Source organism: Eumetopias jubatus, unplaced genomic scaffold (genome assembly GCF_037043125.1).
Source record: "Eumetopias jubatus isolate StellerSeaLion01/CBP00866 unplaced genomic scaffold, mEumJub1_p1.0 scaffold_1, whole genome shotgun sequence".
Taxonomy (NCBI): Eukaryota; Metazoa; Chordata; class Mammalia; order Carnivora; family Otariidae; genus Eumetopias; species Eumetopias jubatus.
The window spans coordinates 217,724,999-217,747,470 of NW_028274807.1; the positions used below are offsets into that span (position 1 = coordinate 217,724,999).

The 22,472-nt window shown below is 64.7% G+C and overlaps 2 protein-coding genes across 2 annotated transcripts in view; one reads left to right on the forward strand and one right to left on the reverse strand.

Annotated features, from left to right (window-relative positions):
- The window catches only part of CUNH19orf25 (chromosome unknown C19orf25 homolog), an 11,343-nt gene extending 1,826 nt beyond the window's left edge, over positions 1-9,517 (forward strand). The window contains exon 3 of the mRNA XM_028126174.2: positions 110-9,517. Coding sequence (XP_027981975.1) covers positions 110-336 — 227 coding nt within the window. The 3' untranslated portion in view covers positions 337-9,517. The remainder of the gene's footprint in view (positions 1-109) is intronic.
- Positions 4,359-21,769, reverse strand: APC2 (APC regulator of Wnt signaling pathway 2). Its single transcript, XM_088023557.1, has 15 exons — positions 21,542-21,769; positions 18,702-18,860; positions 18,466-18,556; positions 18,158-18,338; positions 17,132-17,240; positions 16,923-17,036; positions 16,321-16,398; positions 16,057-16,155; positions 15,094-15,481; positions 14,563-14,658; positions 11,722-11,861; positions 11,175-11,252; positions 10,842-10,958; positions 10,314-10,528; positions 4,359-9,312 (listed from the first exon to the last, which is right to left on the reverse strand). Exons 1-15 carry the CDS (start codon positions 21,767-21,769, stop codon positions 4,359-4,361), a joined length of 7,047 nt encoding a protein of 2,348 aa, XP_087879683.1.
- Positions 21,770-22,472: the final 703 nt, after the last annotated feature.

Consider the following 22,472-nt stretch of genomic DNA (forward strand, 5'->3'; position numbering starts at 1 on the left):
TCCAGGCTTTTTCAGTGATCCGTCCCCTCCAGTGGTGTGCTTCGCTGAGGGGATAAGCTGTGTCGTCTCCCCGCCCCTCCCTGACCCGTGCGCCGTGTCCCACCCCCAGACTCCCTAGGCCTCTCTGGGGGGGCAGAGGACACGGAGGCCCAGCGGGAACAGCTCTACCAGCGGAGCCGAGCCTACGTTGCCATGAACCAGCGGCTGCAGCAGGCGGGCGATAGGCTGAAGCAGAAGTGTGAGGAGCTGTGGCGAGCGGGTGAGGAGCTGGAACGAGACGTCAGCCAGGTGAAGCAAGTGGCGCTGCCAGGAGCCATGGCCGCCTCCTTGGGCTGAGCAGTCTGCCTGCTTGCCTGCCCTGGGCAGGGCACCCCCGGCTCCCCGTGACACCTGACCTGGCACAGCTTAAGCCCCCCGGGTCCCATGGTCTGTGTGTGTGCCCTGGTACCCAGAGAGCCCTGGGGACACAGCCGGGCACAAGCTCCTCTCTGGGGGTCAGGCCTGGGACCTGGTGTGGATGCTGCTCACCCCGGGGCCGTGGAGCCCAGACAGGACTTCACGTGGGGTCCCCAGCACCCGAGGGCCAGACCGTCCACCCTCCTCTCCTTCCCTCTGCGGACTCTGCTTCCCCGCGTCGTCCCCAATAGACGGAGCTGGTGGGACCCACTCTGCTGCCTCTGTCCATCTCTGCCTGAACTGCAGGGCCCCGCGATTCCCGAGGAGGCTGGGGGTTCTGTTCCCTCCACCACAGTGGCTGTGGCTATGCGAGGAGCCGTTGCCCGGTAGGGCCCAGATGTGAGATGGGGCCTCTGGTGGGTGCCGCCCCTGAGGACCCTGAGCACCCTGACCTAAGGTGTGGGCGCTCCCGCAGGGCAGGTTCACGGTCGGGGTGCGGGGCCGGCCTGGGAGCTGTGGGACTGCATCACACGGGGCTCCTGGCCGGGCTCCACGAGGACAAGCTGGCCTGTCTCCCACGCGAGCCCTTGCTGGCTGCCTCCATCCTGGCAAGCTTCGCCTGTGGGTGGGTCTGGGGACCACGGAATAGAAGCAGATCTTGAAAAGGGCTTTTCACCCTAAAAGACAGACTTTCGGAAGACCAGGGCAACAGTGGCTGCAAGAGGCATCACAGAAGCCAGGCTGCTTGGGGGCGCCCCCACTGAGCCCGTCAGGTGCAATCTGCTCTGTACCTGGCCCCTGCACAGTGCCTCTGTGAACTGCCCTCTCCTGGGGTCCCTGGAAGCTCCGGGGCAGCACGGTGGGGCATCCCAGAGGTGTTTTTCTTTCCCTGAAGAAGGGGAGTCTGCTTAATCCTGAGAGACCCCCAAAACCGGGAACCAGAAAGGAGGCCTGGGGGCACAAGTGTACAGAAAGCTCACGCTTGGCTCCCATGATGGCAGTGGACGCCAAGACCGTCCTGCCCAGGCTGGGCCCCCTTGCGCATCAGCACCCTTCCACAGCTGCTAACAGCCCGCCCGGTGCGAGGCGCCTCGCCCCTCCCTGCTTGGCCCTGGTCTCCGGGCACTGCCTGGCTCTGAAGTGCTGTCTGCTCTCCGGAGCCCCCCCCACCCCCGCCACCAGGGGTCAGGCAGGGGCGCCCGCACTGACCTCGCTGTGCTGCCGTCCCGGGGCCAGGCCACATTCCAGCTGTGCCTCCAGGGATCTGCCCGAGGAGGATTTCTGAAAGGTGTCCTAGCGTGTTGCCTCCTGGCGGAGGCCAGGCCCCTCCCAGCCCCACCCCACCCGCGCCCCTTGGAAATAGAGCCACAGACAGCAGGGCGCGGTTCGACAGCTGGGTTTATTAAAGGTGCGCGTAAGACGCCTGGCTCCGTGGGTTCCTTTGGCCAGACGATGGCTCTGTGGTTAGTGGGGGCAGGTGGGGCTGTATTTACACATGTCCTGTAGTGCTGCAGAGACGAGCAGAGACGCAGGGGGATGGACGCAGACGGCCAGGCTCGGGCTGGGGGGGCATGTGGCCGCCAGCCAGGTGACAGGGGTGGGGGGCAGCAGGGGTGAGGTAATGCCACTCCAGCAGGTAGCCCCAAATTCAGCACCCAGCTAGTGGTGGTGTCCATCCGGCTCGGGGTCCAAAGTCACAGGCCTGGGCTCCCAGGCGTTCCTGTCGGGCTTGCCCCAGGAGTGCTCCAGAGGCAGATGAGCCCTTCACGGTTCCCTTGGTGGGTGGCTCGGTTGGTCCTTCGGGTCCTGAGACCTTAGGCGTCCAGCTCCCGACTCAGGTTGATTGTCGGTGACCGCCACCTGCCGCCGCCCGCTGCCCGCGCAGGCTGGATGATGAGGTGTGGCTGTGCCCCCACACAGGGGGCTGGGAAAGGCAAAAGTGGCTGCCGGGCGTGGACGGGACATGGGCCCCCTGGGTGCCACCAAGGTGGAGCTGCCCTCCTGCCCTGCCTGTGGAGAGGATATGCCCGTGGCCAGATGGGCGGGGGCAGCAACGAGGGAGGGTCCCGAAGCACAGGTCTCTCCCCCGGGCCTGGTGGTCTCTCCACTCGCCCAAGAGGTAGCTCTGGGAGTTCCCCCCACGGCCCACGTGGGGAAACTGAGGCACAGAGCGGCGGAAGCACTGACCAGGGTCTCACAGTGCACGAAGCCGTGGGCCCCTGTGGCTGGACGAGCTGGTGACAGATCCGCAGCTGCTTCCCCCCCACCAGGCCGTCGCGGGGAGCACCTGCCCTGTGGAGATGCAAGCACGATGTCTGGCAGTCCCAAATCCAGAAAGGAGCTTGGAGGAGCCCCAGTCCCGTCCCTCCAGGCTACAGGGGGACCAGGGCTGGTGGTTTCTGAGAAGAGTCTGAGACACTCTGGTGTGTCCCCAGGGGCGGGCTGTGGCCATTCGCAGCTGGCTCGGCCACCGTCACTGCCTCCGCTGCCTCCTGCCCTTGGGCCGGGCCCCGGCTCCCGTCGCACGGGACGGGGCGTTGGTGATGCAACATGACAGCAGCAGGGTGTCTGTGGGGTCTGGGATCAGCACAGCTCACAAGGGTTTCCTGTGAGGACCGTCAGCCACAGGAAGCACTTCGGGTAATGGGGCGGGACAGTGGTGTCTGCAGGTGGGCCTCGCCACGGCGCACCTCCTCCAGAGAAGGGACTTGGGTGGCCGTGTCCCGTCTATTCTAACAGCATCGGCTCCGGGCGGGGAGTGGCACGGCGGCTGTCACAGCAGATCCGCTTGCCGAGAGCAGCTTCTCCCCAGAGCCTCCGTGCGCAGGAAAGAGGTCGTTGGCTCTTTCTGCAAGGAGGTGCCCTTGGAGCCGACCCCGAACACATGCGCGCACGGACCCTGAGCAGCCTGGTGGGGGGAGGGGAAGAAGTGAGGCCTCCGGGCTTGCTGTCCCTCGTCTGTCCGCCTCCAGCTCCAGGGCAACAACACTCTAGCACCCGGTGGCCAGCATCCCCCGCGCCCGCCGCTACAGTGCTGTCCCGAGGAGGAGATGGTGCGCCCGGCGGAGCCCGGGGAGCCCAGCACGGTGTGTGTGGCGAAGGAGAAGGGAATTGAAAAGCCGGGCAGCCGCCTTCAGGAATGTCCCTCCACATGCTTCCTCCCACAGGGTGCACCGCAGACCCTGGCGGCATCCCAGCACCCGCACACACCCCCCCCCCGAGGGTCGCCCTGTGATGCCCCTTCCCACTGCACCGCGCCCAGTTCCAGGGCCCTCCTTCCCCCATCCAGGGCTCCGTCTGCGCCTGCCGCTGGTGCACCGGCCGGTCCCTGTTCGTCCAGGCTGCTCCAACTCCCTAGGCGGCGCTGTCTGGGGCGGGGGCTTTGAGTCGGGCTCGGCCACTCCCTGCCCCCACACTCCCCAGCTGGGGATGAGAAGGCAAACAAACCCGCAAAGTCATCATTAACCAATTACCGGGCCTCCAAAATTACAGGCTTCGTCCCAGCGTAGGCTGGCCCCCAGCTGGCAGGTGCTTGCTTAATGGGGCCACCCTCCCCAGCCCTATCCCCCACCTTGGGTGGGCTCTGTCACCTCCCTGCGGCTCCTGACATGGGAAGGGCTTGCTGAGGCTTGGGCCCAGCGGAGCTCGGGGCCCTGGAGCATGCTGCAGAGGGCGGCTCAGGCTGGGAGGGTGGTCTCTGCATGGGGGCCAGGCTGAGGCCAGAAGGCCTCGCTGTGCGCACTCCAGGCTGGGACTGGAGGTCCAGCCGGCAGCCCCGTTCCCTCCAGAGCCCCCAGAGCACGGAAGCAAGCGTCTATGCGTGAGATGTGAGGCCAATTCAGGCTGCAGTGGGGCTCCAAGGGCACGGGCTCTGGTGGGTAGATGGACCGTGGGACCACCCTCCAGGCCGCCAGACCAGCCCTTGGCCAGGAAAGGATGTTTTAGAAGGCCGGCCCTGGCCACTATTCCAGGAGGCTGGTGGGGGCAGCAGTGGGGGCTTTCTCTGTAGCCAAGTCAGTGGTGGCTGCCACCATGGGGCTGGGCACATAGTTGAAGGGGGAGACACGGGCTGAGCGGCTTGGGGAGCCGTGCCGGCTGGCAGGAAAGCCCCCTGCAGCCACCCCCAGGCCCTCATGAACAAAGGGAGCAGAGGTGGGCGCCTTGGTGGGACCGGGCCCGTCCACATCGCTGCCAGAGAGGGCAGTGGGGCCGCTGACTGGGGCCTGGGGCGGCCCCCTGCTTTCCAGGCTCGGAGACGTGCTGGAGTTGGTCTTAGTGGCAGCAAAGTCCTCCGTCTGGACCACGGCATCGCTGGTCTTGCGCTGTGGGGGGCCGCTGGGGCCCTCCTCGGATGGGGCACCCATCAGTGGCAGGGCAGTGGCGGGCAGCGTGCTCCGCAGGATGTGTGGAACATCCTCGTCCCGGATGCGACGCCACGTGGTGCCCGGCGCCGCCACCCTTGGCAGTGGCCGGGCCTCGCCATCGCTGCTGCGGCGGGCAGCATCCGTGGTGGACCCAGGGGCGGCTGTGTCGGGCCTGCGGGCCACGCTGATGTGCGGCAGGGAGGCGTAGCGCTTGACTGTCTCGGGCCGGGTGGCCGGGGTGCGGACAGGCAGGCGGGACGGGCTCTCAGAGCTGGGGCGCCGGGCCAGCCGCTCACTAGGACTGGGCCTGGCCACGGGGGCTCGCTGGGGGACCGGAACCTGCCGGGGGGCTGCCCGCAGCTCGTCGCAGCGCGAGGAGCAGAGGAAGACGGCGGGCAGCGCAGGTCGAGTGCGGTGGGGTGAGCCGCCCTGGGAGGCGGGGGGCGCAGCCTCGGGAGCGGACAGTTCCGAACGGCGGCGGCGCAGCAGGCCCGGGGACTCCTTGATAAAGGTCAGCTGCCGCCGGAAACCCGAGCGGTCAGAGGACTCGCTGCCGCTGGAGCGGGCAGAGGCCATGCGCACCAGGCCCAGGCGGCCCCCTCGGGCGCCAGGGCTTCCTTCAGCTGCCGCCCGACCCCGGGAGCCTGGCTCTGGGGCTGCCCTGGGCAGGGGTGGTGGCCCCCGCCTGGCTGGCCTCTGCATGAAGGGGATCCGCACAGGTGACTTCTGTGTCTTGTGCTGTTTGGACAGCAGGGCCCGTGTGGGTGTTTGGGGCACCAGAGATGCCCCAGGGCCGGGGAGAGGCCCTGCGGCCTGGGCGCCTGGGGGCGGCCTCCTCGTAGGGGGCTGGGAGGCCGGAGACGCCGGGGAGGAGCCGGATGAGGGGGCCTTGGCCAGGCGGGCGGGTGGTGTGGCGCTCCTCTGGGGAGGCCTCAGCGCCGCCAGCTCTGAGATCTTGCCTGGCCGGTGCAGGCTTCGAGACCGCTGCTGCCCGGGGCTGGGGGTTTTGGCAGGGGCTGCTGGCTGCGCAGGACTCGGGGGTCCCATCTTCCTTGGTGCCACGCGGGTGCCAGCGTTGCCTCTGGGCTGGGCCCGGGGGGCCGGGCTGGGCACATAGATCACGGTCCGTCCCCGGAGCACGGCTGGCACCCTGCATGCGGTCTTCTGAGCACCGCGCAGCTTCTCGGGGCCACTGGTGCTGTGCTGGGCCAGGGTCGAGTTCCGTTTCTCTGGTCTCGCGGTGCTGACTGCCTGGCTCCCCGCCTGCAGCCGCTGTCCCTTCCTGTGCAGGGGCGGCTGCAGGGTGGAGCTCCCGGACAGCCCGGATCCTGACAGGATCGAGTCAGACCCAGACGAGGCCTCGTGGGTGGCTGCCGCCGCCGCCTGGTGCAGCCACGTGACAATGGAGTTGGCGCCCTCCTGGATGGCACGCCACTCGACACTGTCCAGGTCTGAGGCATGGTCTGAGCTCGCCGCCTCGTCCCCACGCTCCCGGGGCGCCTCTGCCGGCCGCCTGTCTGGCTGGGCAGCCTGGGGCTTGCGGCGCCGTGGGCCTGAGGCCTGGAGCCGGCGCCTGGGCACCGCGGAGCCAACGCAGCGCCGGAGCAGGCCTGTCTCCGCCCGCGGGCTCAGGGGGCCGTTACGCACACCCCCAGTGCCTGGCACCTTATTGGCCGCTGGCTGGGGAGCATGGGGCTGGCTGGCGAGGGGCGCCGGAGGCTCAGGGGGGTCAGGCTCGCTGAGGGAGCTGGCGGAGGAGCTCAGGGAGTAGCACGGCGGCGTCTCGTCGGCGATGAGGCTGGGCTGGGTGCGGGCGGCTTGCGTGGCCTTGGGTGTGGCCTTGGGCACGGCCTGCACCTCCTTCCTGCCAGCCTGGTGCTCTCTCTTTACTGCACGGGGGATGGCTGACGCCCGCCGCGGGGGCACCACCGCCTCGGAGGGCTCCTCATCTGAGTCGTAGAAGCAGTACACGGCCTCCTCGGTGGGTGTCGTGAGGCACAGTGACTGCAGCGCCCCGTCCCCGCGCGCAGGGCTGGGGCGGGGGCTGGCCCGGTCCGTGCAGGCGCTTGAGGGCCCGCGGAGGGGCAGTTCCAGCCCCACCCGGCTCGTGCCTGCCCCCCGGGCCTGCTCCGTGCTCCGGCCCGAACCCCGTGCCCTGTGCCTATAGCCGGTGGCCTGGCTGGCCGGGACCTCACGACCTGCAGGCTTCTGCCTGTCCGAATGCCCGCCAGGCGGGTCCCTGGGAGGTCCCTGCAGTGTCTCATCACTGAGTGAGGTGGCACTGGAGAAGGTGACAGGTGTGCCCTCAGCGGAGTCGGTGCAGGAGTCTTCCACCCGGGCAGGGGCAGGCACCAGCATGTAGACGGGCACGGGCAGCGCACGGCGGCCGGGCACCAGGGCCGAAGCCACCTTGCGGAGCCGGGCGGGCACCGCCGCCCCCAGGCACTCACGCAGCAGCTCCAGCTCCTGGTCGGCAGCGGCTGGCCCCTCAAGGCAGCCACCGGCCTCGTCCCGCCGGCGGTGCCCAGCAAAGTGCAGTCCAGGGCCGCCACCGCCACCGCCACGCTCGGGGCAGGCCGGGGGCAGCAGCCGCAGCTCCACGTCCTTTTGCACATAGTGCTCGTGCAGGGCCAGCGCACTGAGGCTGGAAGCACACGAAAAGTTCTCGTCGGGCTTCTCCACAGTGAAGCGCACGCTGCCCGCATCCAGCTCGGACGGAAGCCGGCAGCGCTCGCGGCGGTCCGCGATGTCCAGGAAGCGCTTCACATAGCTCTCCCACTGCAAGCTGAACTGGGTGCTCTCGCGCTCGCCAGGGGGCACGGGGACCAGCGGGGGCGTCTTGCTGCGGCTGGGTGGCATGGTCTGCCCGGGGCTGTCGGGCAGTTCGCTGGGGCTGACCGTGCCGCTGCCCAGCCCACTGCACGGGTCACTGGGGACAGAGCTGGCGATGGATGGGCTCTCGAAACTGCTCAAGGAGCTCACTGAGCTGCAGCGGCTCAGCACCAGCGGCGTCTCCTGCACGCAGTTCTCCGAGGAGCTAGATGGTGTGGTGTCCTCGACCCCCAGGCCCCGACCCCGCTGGGGTGCCGGGATGGCCACGGGCAGGGAGGCGGCCCCGGGCCCGAGCCACGCCCCATCCAGGTCTGCCTTGCTGGGTCCTGCCTCCTCCAGCCCCTCCAGCGACGAGTCACTGTCCAGGTCCCCAGCCTCGCTGGGGCCTGGGCGGCCAGCCGAGGACAGTGAGGACAGGGAGCTGCAGCGGGACAGGCAGAGCGGCACTGTGTCTGCTCCCAGCTTCTCTGGCACCTTGCTCAGGCCGTCCGTGGGCAGCCAGGCCTGCTTCCGGGCTCCGGGGGCCAGGGGCCCCATGCCCGCCCTGGGGTGGCCCTCGAAGAGCGGCACATGCTGGTAGGTGGGCGACAGCTTGATGGTGCGCACACGGGCGTCGGCGGCAGAGCTGTCCCGGGATGCCGGCTCCTGGCTGCCTGGCAGATGGAGGTCAAGCCGGCTGGGCCTCACCTGGCTGCACGGGGGCCCCTCACGGTGCTCGGCCAGCACTGCCAGTGGACAGGGCCGTGTGTGCTCGCGGGGACAGCGCCCGTCACCGGTGCTGCCGCTGTTGAGACTGTCATTGGAGAGGCTGGTGTGGGCAGCCTTCAGCCGCAGTAGTGGGTGGGCACGGCTGCCAGGCTCCGGCCGCCTGCCCTCGGGCCGCCGGCAAGGGGAGCAGGACTGGGCCCGGCCTTCGCGCGGCGCTTCCTGCCCGGGGTCCCCAGAGCTCAGGCTGAAGCTGTCGTCAGATGAGGTGTGCAGGGCAGAGATGTCCTCCACCAGCCGGTCTATCCGCGCCACTGCCAGTGCCAACTTGGCCTTGGCCCTGGCCGCCACGGCCACCTCCCCGCTGGCCTCCTTCTCCGCCTCCGGGCCGCTGCGGCGGGCAGGCGGGGTGCGGGCCAGCGCCTGCCCTTGCAGGAAGGGGCTCCCCAGGAAGAGCGACAGCACGGCTGGGCTGGCAGGCTCCGCGGTGGCGGCTGCCGCAGCCAGGGAGGGCGCCTCGTCGTCGTCAAAGCAGCCCGAGTCCGAGGCATAGTCCCGGGCCAGCCCGTCCAGGTGCCGCAGGGACGGCAGCGGCTTCTTGGAGGCGGCGTCGGCCTCGGCCTCGGGCAGGCCCTGCTTCTCCAGGTGGTCGAGCGCCTGCGCCAGGTGCCGCGTGTCCAGCTCGGCCTCCAGCGCCCGCTGCTTCCGCACGTACAGGCTGGGCGCGCACGCGCCGGGGGAGACCGCCGTGGCTGTGGTCTGGTACTTGGCCGGCCGGTGCGCCAGCAGGTTGCGCAGGGCGGCGGCGCTGCCCATGGCGATCATCTTGTGCTTGGAGTGCACCAGGTTGCGCAGCATGCCTACGGCCCCCAGGTCCCACAGCAGCTCCTGGTCGCGCGGGCTGCGGGCGGATAGGTTCCAGAGCGTGCCGCAGGCGTTGCTCACGATGGTCAGGCTGTGGGACGTCAGGTGCTGGAGCAGCGTCTGCAGGCAGTTATGGTCCCGCAGCACCTGTCTGCAGGGGGGGCGGGGGCGGGGGAGCGTCAGGCCAGCGCCGGCCCTGCCCCACCCCGCGCCGCCCGCCCGCCCGCGGGGACAGGGGGCCAGACTTAGTAAACACCAAGACAAGGCGCCAAAGTAACTTGGCATTTCAGAAAACGGAATACATATTTACTAAAATATATATATTAAAATAATAAATACTATCTTTTAATGTAAAATTGAGTTTATCTCATTTTAGCGTAACCACATCTGGTAATATTCCGGATATACTTACACTGAAGGCAACTCTTATCTGTTTTTAAAAATGCTAAGAATTTTAAAAATGCTAATTAGTGTATTACTTGGTAAATAAATGTTTTATTGACTTTAATAAATAAAATCTTTAGCACAAGTATAGCCCATGCCATATTTGGGATATACTTACACTAAAATGCATGTTATGTATTTTCCTACATCAAAAACATTACTAATTATCATCTAATAAATAATACTTTATTTTGATAAAGGATGAGTATTAATACTATTTATAAAAATTTTAATGAACAAGTATTTATAATTAGCATTCAGAAAGTAATACATATTTGTATCTTAATAAGTTAGGTTAAAATTTAGTATAAGCAGGGCGCCTGGGTGGCACAGTTGGTGAAGCGACTGCCTTCGGCTCGGGTCACGATCCCGGAGTCCCCGGATCGAGTCCCACATCGGGCTCCCTGCTCGGCGGGGAACCTGCTTCTCCCTCTGACCCTCCCCCCTCTTGTGTTTTCTCTCTCATTATCTCTCTCTCTCAAATAAATAAAATCTTTAAAAAAAAAATTTAGTATAAGTATACCCCACACAAGATTTGCAGTACACTTACACTAAAAAATTTAGTCCCTAGGGACCAGGAGGGACGGTGCGTTCTCAGCACAGAGCAAGGCTTGTCCTCGGTTCGCAGCAGAGGGGCTCTGCCCTCCCAACCGCGAACTGCGCCCCCGCCCCACCCCCTCCTCGCGGCCGTGGGCTGGGGGGGCCGACCTGTAGTCCTCCCGGGTGGCGATGAGGCTGGACACGTTGCGCAGGATGCCGCCGCCGCTCTCGATGATAGCCAGAGAGTTGCTCTGGCACTTGTAGGTCAGTGTGCTCACCAGGAAGCCCAGCGCACCGTCCACCTGGCAGATGGCCGCCTTGTTCTCAGTGCTGTGTGCTGACAGGTTCCACAGGGCACTGAGCACGCTCTTCAGGGTGGACTCCTGGACACAGAGCAGGGGGGAAGGAGGGGGTCAGCCCCGCCCACTCCACCCTCCCCGTCAACGTGTGCCCAAAAGGCTGGAAGGAAAGGCACCCAAAGGACCTCAAGATGCAGGATTGGAAGCCCCAGGTGTGGACCACCTGCTACACAGTGCACTGTTTGGCTTGATTTCCCCCAGAGATGGGGAACTCACACCCCCCACGCAGTTCTCCCTGCCCTGTGGCTGGCACTGAACAGCCCTGGCCGCTCCCTCCTCCCGTGACCTGGGGTGAGCACCCCCCCCGCCCCCAGCCCCAGCTCCAGCTGGTGAGCACCTTGGAGGCTCGCAGAACACACTGCATCAGAGCAGTCATGCTGCCGACCTCCCTCAGCACCTTCTTGCTGTTGATGTCGGCCCGCCAGGACAGGTTGCGCAGGATGCTGGACACCACCTGGGCCGGGGCAGAGAAGGGGCAAAGTGGACCTAGGGCCCAGGCTCCCATCCTCCACCCCTGTGCCAGGAGGGGCTGGGGACAGACTGGAGGGGACGCCCCTCACTGGAGACCCACCATACCCAGGGGAGAGGGCGCCTTGCTGGCAGAAAGGCCTCAGGCAGTGGGACACCCTGCAGGGCGTTCCTGGCGCCACGGCCCACGCCAGCCAGGTACCTGGTGGAGCTCCTCGCTCTCGGAAGCCAGCTGGGCCACAATGGCCTCCATGCAGCCCCGGCGGGCACACAGCGTGGCCTGTTGGTGTGAGAGAGGGAAGTCGCGTCATGCCAGGCAGGGCAGGGGGCATGCAGCAGACCACTCCTACCGTCAGGCTCCTTCCTCTGCTCACTGAGCACCTACTATGTGCTAGAGCCCAGCCCCCACCCTCACTGCTGTGTGTTGCAGGGGAGGGACAGCCGTCACCCTGTTGCTCCATCGAGGAAACAGGCCCAGATCAGCACAGACACCCAGCCCCCTGGTCCAGAGGCCCCATTCTCGGCAGCGTCAGCCCCAGAGCAGCCGACAGGATGGTGGCCTGGCAGATTGCATCCAGACACGAGCCTTCTGGGCCTCACCAGCCCTCTCTGAGCCTCAGCCTACCTGCCTGTAAGTTGGGGACAACTGTCTCCACCTCTCAGGGCTGTTTTGAGGCGGGGGTGAGGGAGAGGGAGGCTCGGACCGGGAGAGCGCTGACCCTGCCCACCCTCCGGCCAGCCCCAGGCACCTTGTTGGCGACATCCCCAAAGGTGAGGTTGGTGAGGGTCATGCCAGCGTATCGGCGTAGGGCGAGGTTAAGCGGGTCCCGCGTCATCTTGTGCATCTCGTAGTCAACCTGCAGCAAGTCCGCTACGGCCTGCAGCCCACCTGTGGGGGTGCGGGGAGGGGCGTGGCGCGGCTGCGGACAGGTGGGGGGCCCTGCCCACTGCCCGGCACCCCAAACCACCCACCTGCCTTCTTCCCGGCCTCAGATGCCCTCTGCTCCCTCCCACCCACACCTGCCCTGCTCAGGTCCCCCTCCCCAGCCCCCAGGGCTCCTTGTCAGCTCCCCAGGCCTTTGCACGGCTGTTCCCTCTGCCCGGAGTGCTCTTCCCTTCTATTTGCCCAGGTTCCTATCTCTACTCCCAGCTCAAGTCACTTTCTCAGGGAAGTCCCCCAACATCCCACATGAGAATTCCCTCCAGATCATGAGCCACAGAGGGCAGGCTGTGGATGGCCCGTGCTCAGGAGCTACTGTGGGGGAAAACGAATCGGGGGAAATGGTCAGTATGGAGGGAAGGGAACGCAGCAGCAACACAAGCATGAGAAGCCCCATCTCCACCATCTCCCCATCGCAACAATGATGGGGGCGATGCCAGCATCCCTGGGGCAGGAAGTTAGCAGCACACATCTAAAAACTTCCAAAGTACACCTGCCACATGCTCAAACAGCATGGCTCGTAGCGGCTGAAAGGTGGACAGTGCGTCCGTCCACAGTGCAACATTCCTCAGCTGTGAAAAGGCAGACGCTCTGACACCTGCTACCGCATGGTGGACCCCGAAGACTTTCTGCTCGAGGGTATTTATGTGAAATAAGCCAGACCCAGAAGGACACATCCCACAGGACCCCACTCTCAGGAGGTCCCCAGAGGAGTCCCATCCCCACAGAGAGGAGAGAGTTGGAGCCGGGGCTGGGGCAGGGGGTGGGGGCAGAGTCTCCGTGTGGGGAGACGGAACGTTCTGGAGACGGAGGGTGGGGGTGGCTGCAGGACCGAGTGAGCGTGCTTCATGCCGCTGAGCTGTGTGCTTAGGGACACAGCTTAGAGACACAGGTTATGATGGTGAATCTTATGTATATTCTACCACAATTTAATTTCTTTATAAGTAAGCTCTACACCCAACATGGGGCTTGAACTCACGACCCTCAGGTTAAGAGTCACACACTCTACTGACTGAGCCAGCTGGGCACCCCTAAAAATTTTACTACATAATTATAGGTTATTTCAGGGAATGCTTCCAAGGCCTTTCACACTCCTGAACGTGGAAACCCCGCTGCTGGAAACCCACAGGAAGGACATGAACAAGAACAGGCAGACAGGGCACCTGGGTGGCTCAGTTGGTTGGGCGACTGCCTTCGGCTCAGGTCATGGTCCTGGAGTCCCGGGATCGAGTCCCGCATCGGGCTCCCTGCTCAGCGGGGAGTCTGCTTCTCCCTCCGACCCTCCCCCCCTCATGTGCTCTCTCTCTCTCTCTCATTCTCGCTCTCTCAAATAAATAAATAAAATCTTAAAAAAAAAAAAAAAAGAACAGGCAGACAGTGCTGTGAACTCAGCTGTGGGCGGGACCACCAAGCCAGGGGTCCTGGCGGACACGGCATGCAAGTGTTCTGCCCTCAGGACCCCTGTATCCTCCAAACATTTTTGAGGACCCCCAAAGAGACTCTGTTCCTGTGGGTGAGAGCTGTGCATATGCACCCTGCTGGAAATTAAAATTAAGCCTTTTTAAACCCCAGAACATACACCCCAGTGGTCCTCAGAGTAGGAGCGTCTGGAAAACGCCCAAGAGAAGACCGGGGTGGGAGATGCAAATCACATCTTATGTCCTTATCAAAAGAACTGCGACCTTGGGGACCTCTTAGAAGGGCCTCAGGAACCCTCAGGGGTCCCTGGGCCACACTTTGAGAACCAGTTTCGTATGAAATTCTGTGTGTCCATAGTCCAAGTGTTCAAGGTCAGAGGGGAATACAGTGCCAACGGAAATTCCCCATGGCGGCCTCACACCGGCTGGCGGGAAGCACAGCCCAGGGGCACTCAATCCTCCTGGGTTTAGACAGCGTTCTGGGGCGCGTGTGTGCAGGCATATTGTGCACAGAGCGGACCAAACCACCTCCTCCTCTTCCCCCCACGACAGGAGAACTTCAAAGGGAGGATAAGACGCCGCTGCCTGCGACCGACTCCTAGCTACTGGGCACACGCAGTCTCCAGATTTGGGGTTTTATCTGGGTGGCTTGCTTCCTCCAGACAGTAAATTCCTAGCTGGCGGGGGGGGGGTCCTCAAAAGTGTGCACATTCGTAAAGTATCTGCTGTAGCCAAATGCCCCTCCAGAGCGCCTGCACTCGGGTGCCCCCCCCGGGGGCCGCGAGCACCCACTTCCACACAGCCAACCCCAGGAATGGGGTCTACCCTTTGGGCATTTTGGCCACCTGCTGGGTGAGAAGTGTACCTCATTTTGAAATCACGACAGTGAAATTGAGCATATGGATGTGATGTCTGAGCCTTGCTAGCTCTTTTTTCCATGTTTTGATTACTTGTATATGGAAAGAGATATAAGACTTGTAATGCCCACAAACCTAAGATTTCACAAGGCCAACCCCTTCCCCCACTACCCTGTGGCTCTGATTCCATGAATTAAATTGAGTCTTTCACCTTTACTCTTGGCTTCCTCAGCAAAGTCACCTCGCTGTTCTCTGAGCCCCAGCACCTTGGTGGCTAAAAGCCGGCCCTGGGTGGAATGGGGGCCAGCAGCCCCCCACCCCCACCCCGCCCGTCAAGAGGCAGTGTGTGGTCATGGAGGAGGGAGGGGCACTCACCCAGCTCGTTCATGGCACGGCGGTATTCCTCATCAAAGGACAGCTTCATCACGGCACAGGTGGCCTGGCAGATCTGAGGCTCAATGGGGACGGGGGCTGTGGGCCACGGGGCGGGTCAGGGCCCTCCCGCTCCTGGTGGGTCCCTGCCCCTCCCTGCCTTCACCCCACAGGCCTGCAGGAACCCCCGAGCTTTTCAAACCGCTGCCCGCGGAGCACATGGGGGGCCTCCCAGAGCAGGGCGGCCTTACCACACCTGTCCAAAGCCAGGACAGAGGGTGCTGCCCACCCCCGGGATTGCAGAGGGAGATGACGCAGTGCCTGGTGCTAAGTACCTTTTGGCAGCGTTTTTGTCATATATTAACTTTGTAATGAGCTGTAAAAACTAGGAGGCTCAAACTCTGCATCCTGCTTGCAAGGGTTCCCCGGGACCTAGCCAAAGTCCCCAGAAGGCCTCGGCCAGTGCCCGGCACACAGGCGGCCCCCTCACTGCTCACCGCCGGCCCAGCCACACGGAAGCCCCCACGTGCTCACCGCCGCCGTTGCCGCCTCCGTCGGCGCTGTCCCTGGCCTGCAGCCAGTCCCAGCACGTCTCACAGTAGGCCCGGATCTGCTCCAGCACGTGCAGGACGCGCATCTCCTTACGCGCCAGGCCCTGGTCCGGCTGCGAGAAGACAATGTTATGCAGCGCCGCGTTGGCGCGCATGCGCGCATCCTTGGCTCCCGGCGCCCCGGGGCTCCCGTTCCGACCCCCAGCGCCAGCCTCGGCGCCGTGCAGGATCTGCAGCAGCAGCGGCAGGCACCCCGAGCGGCGCATAGCCACGCAGCTCTCTGGCGAGCTGGACATCGCCAGCAGGGTGCGGGCCGTGTCCTCCTGGTCGCGCGTCGCCAGCATGGACAGCAGCCAGAAGACCACCTCCACCTAGGAGGGCAGGGGATGGAGTCAAGGTGGGGAGCCCCGCCCAGCTCACCCGACCCCAGCCAGGGGCAGCCCCGCGCCCTCAGTGAGCGGCCCAAACACAGTGAGAGTCCCGTGACCCCGCCCAAGAGAATCGCTTGCTCAGCCGGAGCCCCCTCGCCCTGCATCCTCCTGGGGGCCAGCGCACACACCTGGGGAGGTGGATGGGAGGCGTCAGCCAGCACTGAGTGCCCGCAGTTCTGGAGGGCCCACCCTGTCGTCCCTCACTGGGTACTCCTGTGGGTGACCTCCTATGTCTAGGGTAGAGTGCCCCCCCACACCCACAGGACAGCTATCCCCCACCCACCTTGCCGGCCTGAGACCACATGCTGGCCCTGCCAATCTCAGCACACACCCCCACCCAGGGTCGCCCTTCCACACCTGAGGACACTTTATGAGATGGAGGAGGGAGGGTCCCCCACATCTGACAGACGCGGGAGGGACCCATCTCACCATGCACCTCAACCCAGCTGGCCACCCACACCCCTCGCGCCTCAACCCACCCGCCTGGCCCCCAACAAACCTGGATACCCTCTCACCTTGCTGTTGCCCGGCTGAGGGACACCGTCCTCAGGGTGCGTGGGGACCTCAGGCTCTGGGTCCTCGTCCACCGACACTGACTTCACCGCCAGCAGGGCCTGTACGGAGAACGCCAGGCCCGGGGGTTCGACTGGGGAGCACCCCACAAAGCGCCCAGACCAAGACGATGTGGGTGGGGGCTACGGGCCCATTCCTGCACCCCGGGCAGGGCCCTGCCTGGACCCGTCACCACCTCAGGGCCTTGGCTCCACCCCTCCCAGTACCTGGGGCTCGGTCTGTTGCACGCGGTCCTGCGCGGACAGCAGTTCCTGATCGATTTGCTCCAGGCGCGAAGCGCGGATCTGAGCCCAGAGAAAGGTGCACGCTGCAGCTGACCCCGCCCCGGCTCTGGCTCCGCCCACTCTCTGCTATGACCCCACCCACTGCCCAAACCACACTTTGACGTCTGACTCTGCTCTGGCCCCGCCCCTGGCTCTGATCCCACCTATTCCTCTATACGGCCCCATTCGCTCTAAACCCCGCCCCGTTACCTGACTCTGCCCACGTCCCGGCCCCACCCATGGTCCAACCCCAACCCAGACTGACCCCACCCACTCCCTTATTTGGCCCCGCCCACTCCCTGATCTTTTCCCTGGGGCTCGCTCAGACTCGGTTCCGCCCAGTGTCCGCCCCCTGCCCCCACCTTTCTCGGATTCTGCCCTCTGGGCCCGGCTCTGCCCTTAGCCCCCTCCGCCCCCCACCCCACAAAGGGCTCAAGCTCTGGCTCCGCCACCTGAGCCAGACCCCGCCCACGGCAGTCCCTGCCCGCCGGGTAATGCAAACTTCCCCGCACGGGCTCCGCGCCCGGCCCCGCCCACCGCCTCACCTGCGCCCGCTGCACCATCTCGTCCGAGGTGCCGAAGCGCTCCTCCATCAGCGAGCGGATGTGCTGGGCCTCGAACTCCAGCTGCTGCCGGATCAGGTCCATCTGCATCGAGAACTGCTGGGAGGGGCGGGCGGGCCGCGGTGAGGGCGCGTCCGGGCCCGAGGCCCCCAACTCCCGGCCCCCGCCCGCCCCCCGCCCCGGCCGCTCACCGTCTCCACGTGCGGGAGCTCGTCCAGGCGCTTGGACAGGCCCTGCAGCTGTGAGTAATACCAGAGCTTCTCCTTCTCCTCCTTCTCGATCTCGTTCAACAGAAAGCACCTGGGGGGGGGGGCGAGTCGGTGGGCGCAGCTCGCAGAGGGGGAGCCGTCGTGCATGCGGTGTTTGCCTTGATGTGTAATCACTTGTTTCAGACTTGTTTCAGGGACTGGGGTCGGGGGCAGAAAATTAATTCAAAGGAGAGAGGCAATTCCTTTATAAGTTCTGGTCCCCAGAGAAAGGCTCTGAGGGGGCTGTTCTGCCCCCAACACCTCTCCCACACTTGCTAATCTCCCTCTAACCTGCAAAGACCAAGTCAGGCTCAGGTTGCTCCAGGCCCAAGTCTCCCTCTAAACAACCCAGGGGGGAGACACTGCTATTCCCCTTGTACAGAGCTCCATGGTTAGGCTCTGTGTCTTTTTTTTTTTCCCTTTAAATAAAAACTTACTGACTTTAAATAATTTTGCCTATGTTCCATATAATTACAGGGCAGAAGTCTGAGGCTGGTAGGGGTTAGGAGACTCGCTTGAGGTCCCACAGCACAGCACGGACAGGACTCCAAGCCGCTCCTGAACTGCCCCATCCGACCCCACACAACCCCGCTGAGCGGAGCTGGGCGCCCGAGGCCTGCTTTCCTCTGCTGGCCACGGGCCCCGGTTTCCTGGGCCACAGCCCCTCTCTCCACAAAGCCTGCCTTGAACCCTTCTGGCTCCAGTCCTGACCCTGGCAATGGACACAGCCCTGTCCCTGGTGAAGCCTGCATACTGGGGACCCCTGAGGATATCTCCCAGGAGCCTTCCTCTTTGTCCTCCAGAGTCCACTGGACCCGGAAAAGGGGAAGCCGCGCCACAAGCAGCGGGTGTGGGCCGGGTCGACTCAGGAGGTGGGTGGGACACATGCCTGTGGGCCAGTCAGGGGCCCGGGGTAGCGGGGGCGGGGCTGGCTGAGGGCGGGGCTTCCCGCCGCCCGGGGTCTCTCACCGTTCCCGGTCCAGTTCCTCCAGCAGCCGGATGGTAGCCCGGCTCAGCTCCCCAAAACTGTCCTTAGAGGGCCCAGAGCCGTGGACGGGACTTTCTTCGGGGGTCCGCGCAGTGGGCTCGGGGCCTAGGGCTGGGGGCTGGAACTTGAGGTTGTACAGGCTGGTGATGTCCATCTGCAGGGCTGTATGGGCATGGAGGGAGAGGGCGAGGTCAGTGCCCCTTCCTGCCCCTCCTCCTCCCAGCTCCCTCTGGGGGCAAGCTGGAGATCACCCCAGTGTGCAGAGGGGGCCCCCAGGCAGGGCCCTCACCTTTCAGCTGCTCCAGGACCTCGGTCTGCCCCAAAGACACCAGCACTCCAGCCTCCTGTTCCAGCTTGCCTTGTAAGTGCTTCAGGACCTCCTAAGGCGGGGGCGGGAGCATAAGCCCACTGCCTGGGCTGCCCGGGGCCACCCCCCACCCTGAGATGCCCCGGCCAGGCCGGCCGGCCTCTAGGTCCGACCCCTGGTGTTTGTGCCTGTAGCCGCAGCCCCAGCCCCACGCGCACCTTCATGCCGGATGTCTCCGTCTCTAGCTTGGACAGGTGGCTGGAATTGTCCTGCAGCTCCTGCCTCAGGTGACTGTTCTCGGCCTTCAAGGCCTCCACCTGCCGCACCAGCTGCTCGTAGGGTGCCACAGAGCTCGCCATCTTCAGCTCCTGCAGCGCCTGGGGCCACAGGTCAGAAGGTTCACCCAAGGGTCTAGGGAGGGCTGGCCCCTGATTGAAGTCCCAGCCCTCCCATCCAGTCCTGGGGTGAGTCCCAGCAGGAATGCCTGGTGTGGACCGCTGCAGGGCTGGCCCCGGACACATGCGGCATGGCCAGTGGAGAGACAGATGGTGACAGATGTGGGCAGAGCCATGGGATGGACGTCGAGACACATGGCCCAAACGTGCAGCTGACCAGCAGACACAAATGCATGGCCGTCCTCACTGCTGGGCTCCCAGACACACATGCTGACAGCCAAGGCCCTGCCCCACAGAAACGCAGCTGCCCAGAGGTCCTGGGCAGACCACCTGGACAGACCACCTGCTGGCCCAACGGGGGGACAATAAAAATGCTGTGCCTGCCAACAAAAAGCAGCTCAGAGAGCAATGGCCAGACTGATGGTGGGACCCCCACAGCTGGACAGCTGGACAGCTGGACAGACAGACCCAAGCCCATCACAGTCACCCTGGGGGGCTAAGATTGGATGCCCTGCCCCCACCCCCCCTCCACCAACAGCTGGAGCTGGAGCAGCTACCTGCCTGGCCTGGCCCCCCTCCGGTCAGCCTTCCCCCAGCCCCTGCGGCCCCGGCTGCCCCATGCCCCATCTCCTGGGCTCTGCCACCGCCACCCCTTCTTTGTGTGTGGCGGTCCTTTCTCACTCTGGCCCAGCCTCCTCCCTCTGTCCAGCTGGCTGGCGGCCCCGCCTCTCTTGGCTAGGCCCTCCCCAGAGCTGTCCCACCTCCCCGCCCCCCTTCCCTCTTTGTTCCCTTCCCATCAGCACTCGCCCCCTCCCTCCGCCTTTGTCTGAGGCCCACCAATGGCAGCCCATCCTCTCCTCCACCTCCTTCCTAGGAGCCCCCTCCCCAAATCAGCCGGCCCTCCCTTGTCCCCAGGGAGGTGCTTACTGCCCCCCTCACCTGGCCACATGCATTCGCTCACTTGCTCACTCAGTGTTGTCCCTGTGCTCCTACCCACAGAACCCTCCCACCCTGGGGTCACCAAGGGCACACTGGGCCCGGTGTAAGGGTGGGGAGACGGGGTCAGGGCATCCTAACCCATCGGAGGACCTACTGTGTGCCTGGCCCTGTCATCTGACTTCCTGGCCACAGTCCTGAGCCTCAGGGACCACCATTAGGCTGTGCTCAGAGGAAGGAAGTGAGGCCAGGGGGCCACAGAAGGCATGACTGGACCCCGGCACTGGAAGTACTCGGGAGGCCAGGTGGTGCTTTCTGGCCTCAGTTTGCCCATCTGAGCCACGAGAAGAACTCGGTGTGCCGGCCCCATCCTGCAGGCTGATGAGAGGGTCAGGCATGGGAGTGGTCGTGGAGCAAACCAGAAGTCACAGGGCGGGTGGGACAGTCAGAATGGGAGACAGTGTTTCGGGGAAGGCCAGCTGCCTGGGCACCAGAGCCTTCGCCTCCCACCCGAATAGTGATCCCAGCCAAGGCTCTGTCAGGGGTCCCAGAGCTGGGAGTCATGCCTGGGCTTGTGGCAAGATCCCCGGACTGGAGCTGTGTCCTGGCTGAGGCTCCCAGGCCGTGCCCGGCCAGAGGAAAGCACTAGGTGAGGCATGACACCCCCTGCACACCCCTGCCAGCCCCTCAACCAACCTAGGCCCCCTCCCTGAGCCCCACCCAGGGCCGCCTCCCACCCCCCGTTTCCCTCATGGGTGTCTTCGTGGATGTTCCAGGCTGAGCCTGGGATACCTTCACTCCCCCTGCATCTTCATCAGCCTGAGCTTGGCAGCAGGGCCACCCACCAGAACCCCCCCTCATTCCAGCCCGAGTCCCCAGCTCCACACTCCCACCAGCCCCTCAAGCTTTGCCCAGCTGGACCCTCTCTTCCCCAGCTCCCCACACCCCTCCCATCAGCACAGCCTCGCTGGCCTCCCGCAGTCCACTCCTCATGCACAGCCAGAAGGAAGCTCTGAAAGTCACTGGTTGGACTCCATCCCTCCCCTGCTCCAATACTTCCCATGGCTCCCCAATGCCCTCAAGATAAGACCTGGTTCCTCCACATCCACCTGCAGCCACACAGCAGTGCTCTTCAGCCAGGCCCCTGGACGTGCAGTTTCCCACCTGGACCACCCTTCCCAATTCCTGCCATCCCTCAAGGTGCAGCTTCCTCCAGGAAGCCCTCCTGCCTGCCCCAGGTTGCACCTGGGGACTCCCGGGAGCCTCCTTGGGAGCTCTCCATTGCAGAAGGGAAAGCACCAATAGCTGGGGGGGTCGGTCTGAGCGAGCAGTGAGTGGCCGAATTTCAGGGGAGGATGGCATAGTTGTGGCCCAAAGAGGCCCTTCCTTCTCCTTCCTTCGACGCGAACCCCACTTTCCAGAGAGGGCAACGGTTGCCCAGAGAGGTGTAGCACTACCCCCGAAGCACACAGCAGGCCTGCCCGCAGACTGTGGGACACCCGACGGTTGAACGCCGTGAGTGGGTGTGTGCGTGCGGGTAGCAGCAGCGATGCAGGCGCCCCCCTCCCCGGCTCTCAGTTTCCCTTCCGGCTCCACCCTGGAGGAACGGAGGCTCCGGAGTGTGTGCTGACAGGTGAAGCAGAGGAGGGGATGGAGGCCCCCAGCAGAGGCGGAGGACGTGCCCCCTGCCCTCCACCCAGGGAAGCGCGCCGCTTACTTTGTCTTACTCGGGCTGGACTGTCGGGGGCGCCGCGGGGCGTGGGCTCCGGGGCTCCGGGGTCTCGGCGGCGCAGGCAGAGGGCTCTGGGGCGGACAAAGCCCGGTCCCGGCCTGGCCAGGCGGCGCAGCCGCTCCTGGAGCTGGGCGAGACCACCGCGAGCGAGCGGGGGAGGATGCGGGATGCGGGATGCAGGCGCCGCGGCCAATGGCGGCGCGGGAAGACGGACTGGTGCCATGGCAACAGCCAATGGCGGACCCAGGGCGGGGCCCAGCGGCGGCCGCGGGACGTCGCGCCTCCGGGCGGGTTCAGGGACTGTGTGTGCAGATAAGGGGGGGTGAACCCCCTCCAAGAGACGGGGGCGCCCCGAGGTCTAGGACCCCGTGCCTCCCCCGCCACACCCGCTCCGGAGTCTTAAGAACCTCCCGCGGCTGGATCCAGAGATTTTGAGAGTAAAACATCCAGTCTTGGATGTTACATCAGAATTTGGGGGGTGGGGGGCAGGAGCCAGGCCAGCCCCTCCCCACGGATCCAGCCAGGCCTTGTGCAGATGGGTGAGGGCGGGGCAGGTCTGAGGATCCAGGCTGGACCCCCCACCCCCGCATCTTCCTGCCACCAGGGAGGGTCATGGCTGGCGTGAAAGGCTGAGCATGGGGGATGGGCGGGCATGCTGCGAAGCACTTGGGACCCTGGCATTTCTCTGTCTCCCTGGCAGAGCTTCTCCGTGGGCATCTGCCATGACTCCTGTCCACCCCCACGTCGCTTGGTTTCTTTCAATCTCTGTCTCCCTGTGTCTCTGTCTCTCATCACGCTCCTATTTCACCCTCACAGAAGGGGAGGGAGAGGAGGGCGGGGGCCTGAGGTCCCAGCTGTCTCGGATCAGTCCACGGGTCCCCAGAGCCACTTGAGGGTTTAAAACCCAGAGGTGGAGTGTCGCAGCT

Coding starts and splice junctions, on each gene's coding strand:
- APC2 (XM_088023557.1), bottom strand. CDS start 21,769: ATGGCACCAGTCCGTCTTCCCGCGCCGCCATTGGCCGCGGCGCCTGCA. Junction 11,862..14,562: donor CCGTGCCATGAACGAGCTGG/GTGAGTGCCCCT, acceptor GCACCCCCACAG/GTGGGCTGCAGGCCGTAGCG. Junction 10,529..10,841: donor GTGTTCTGCGAGCCTCCAAG/GTGCTCACCAGC, acceptor CTCTGTGTCCAG/GAGTCCACCCTGAAGAGCGT.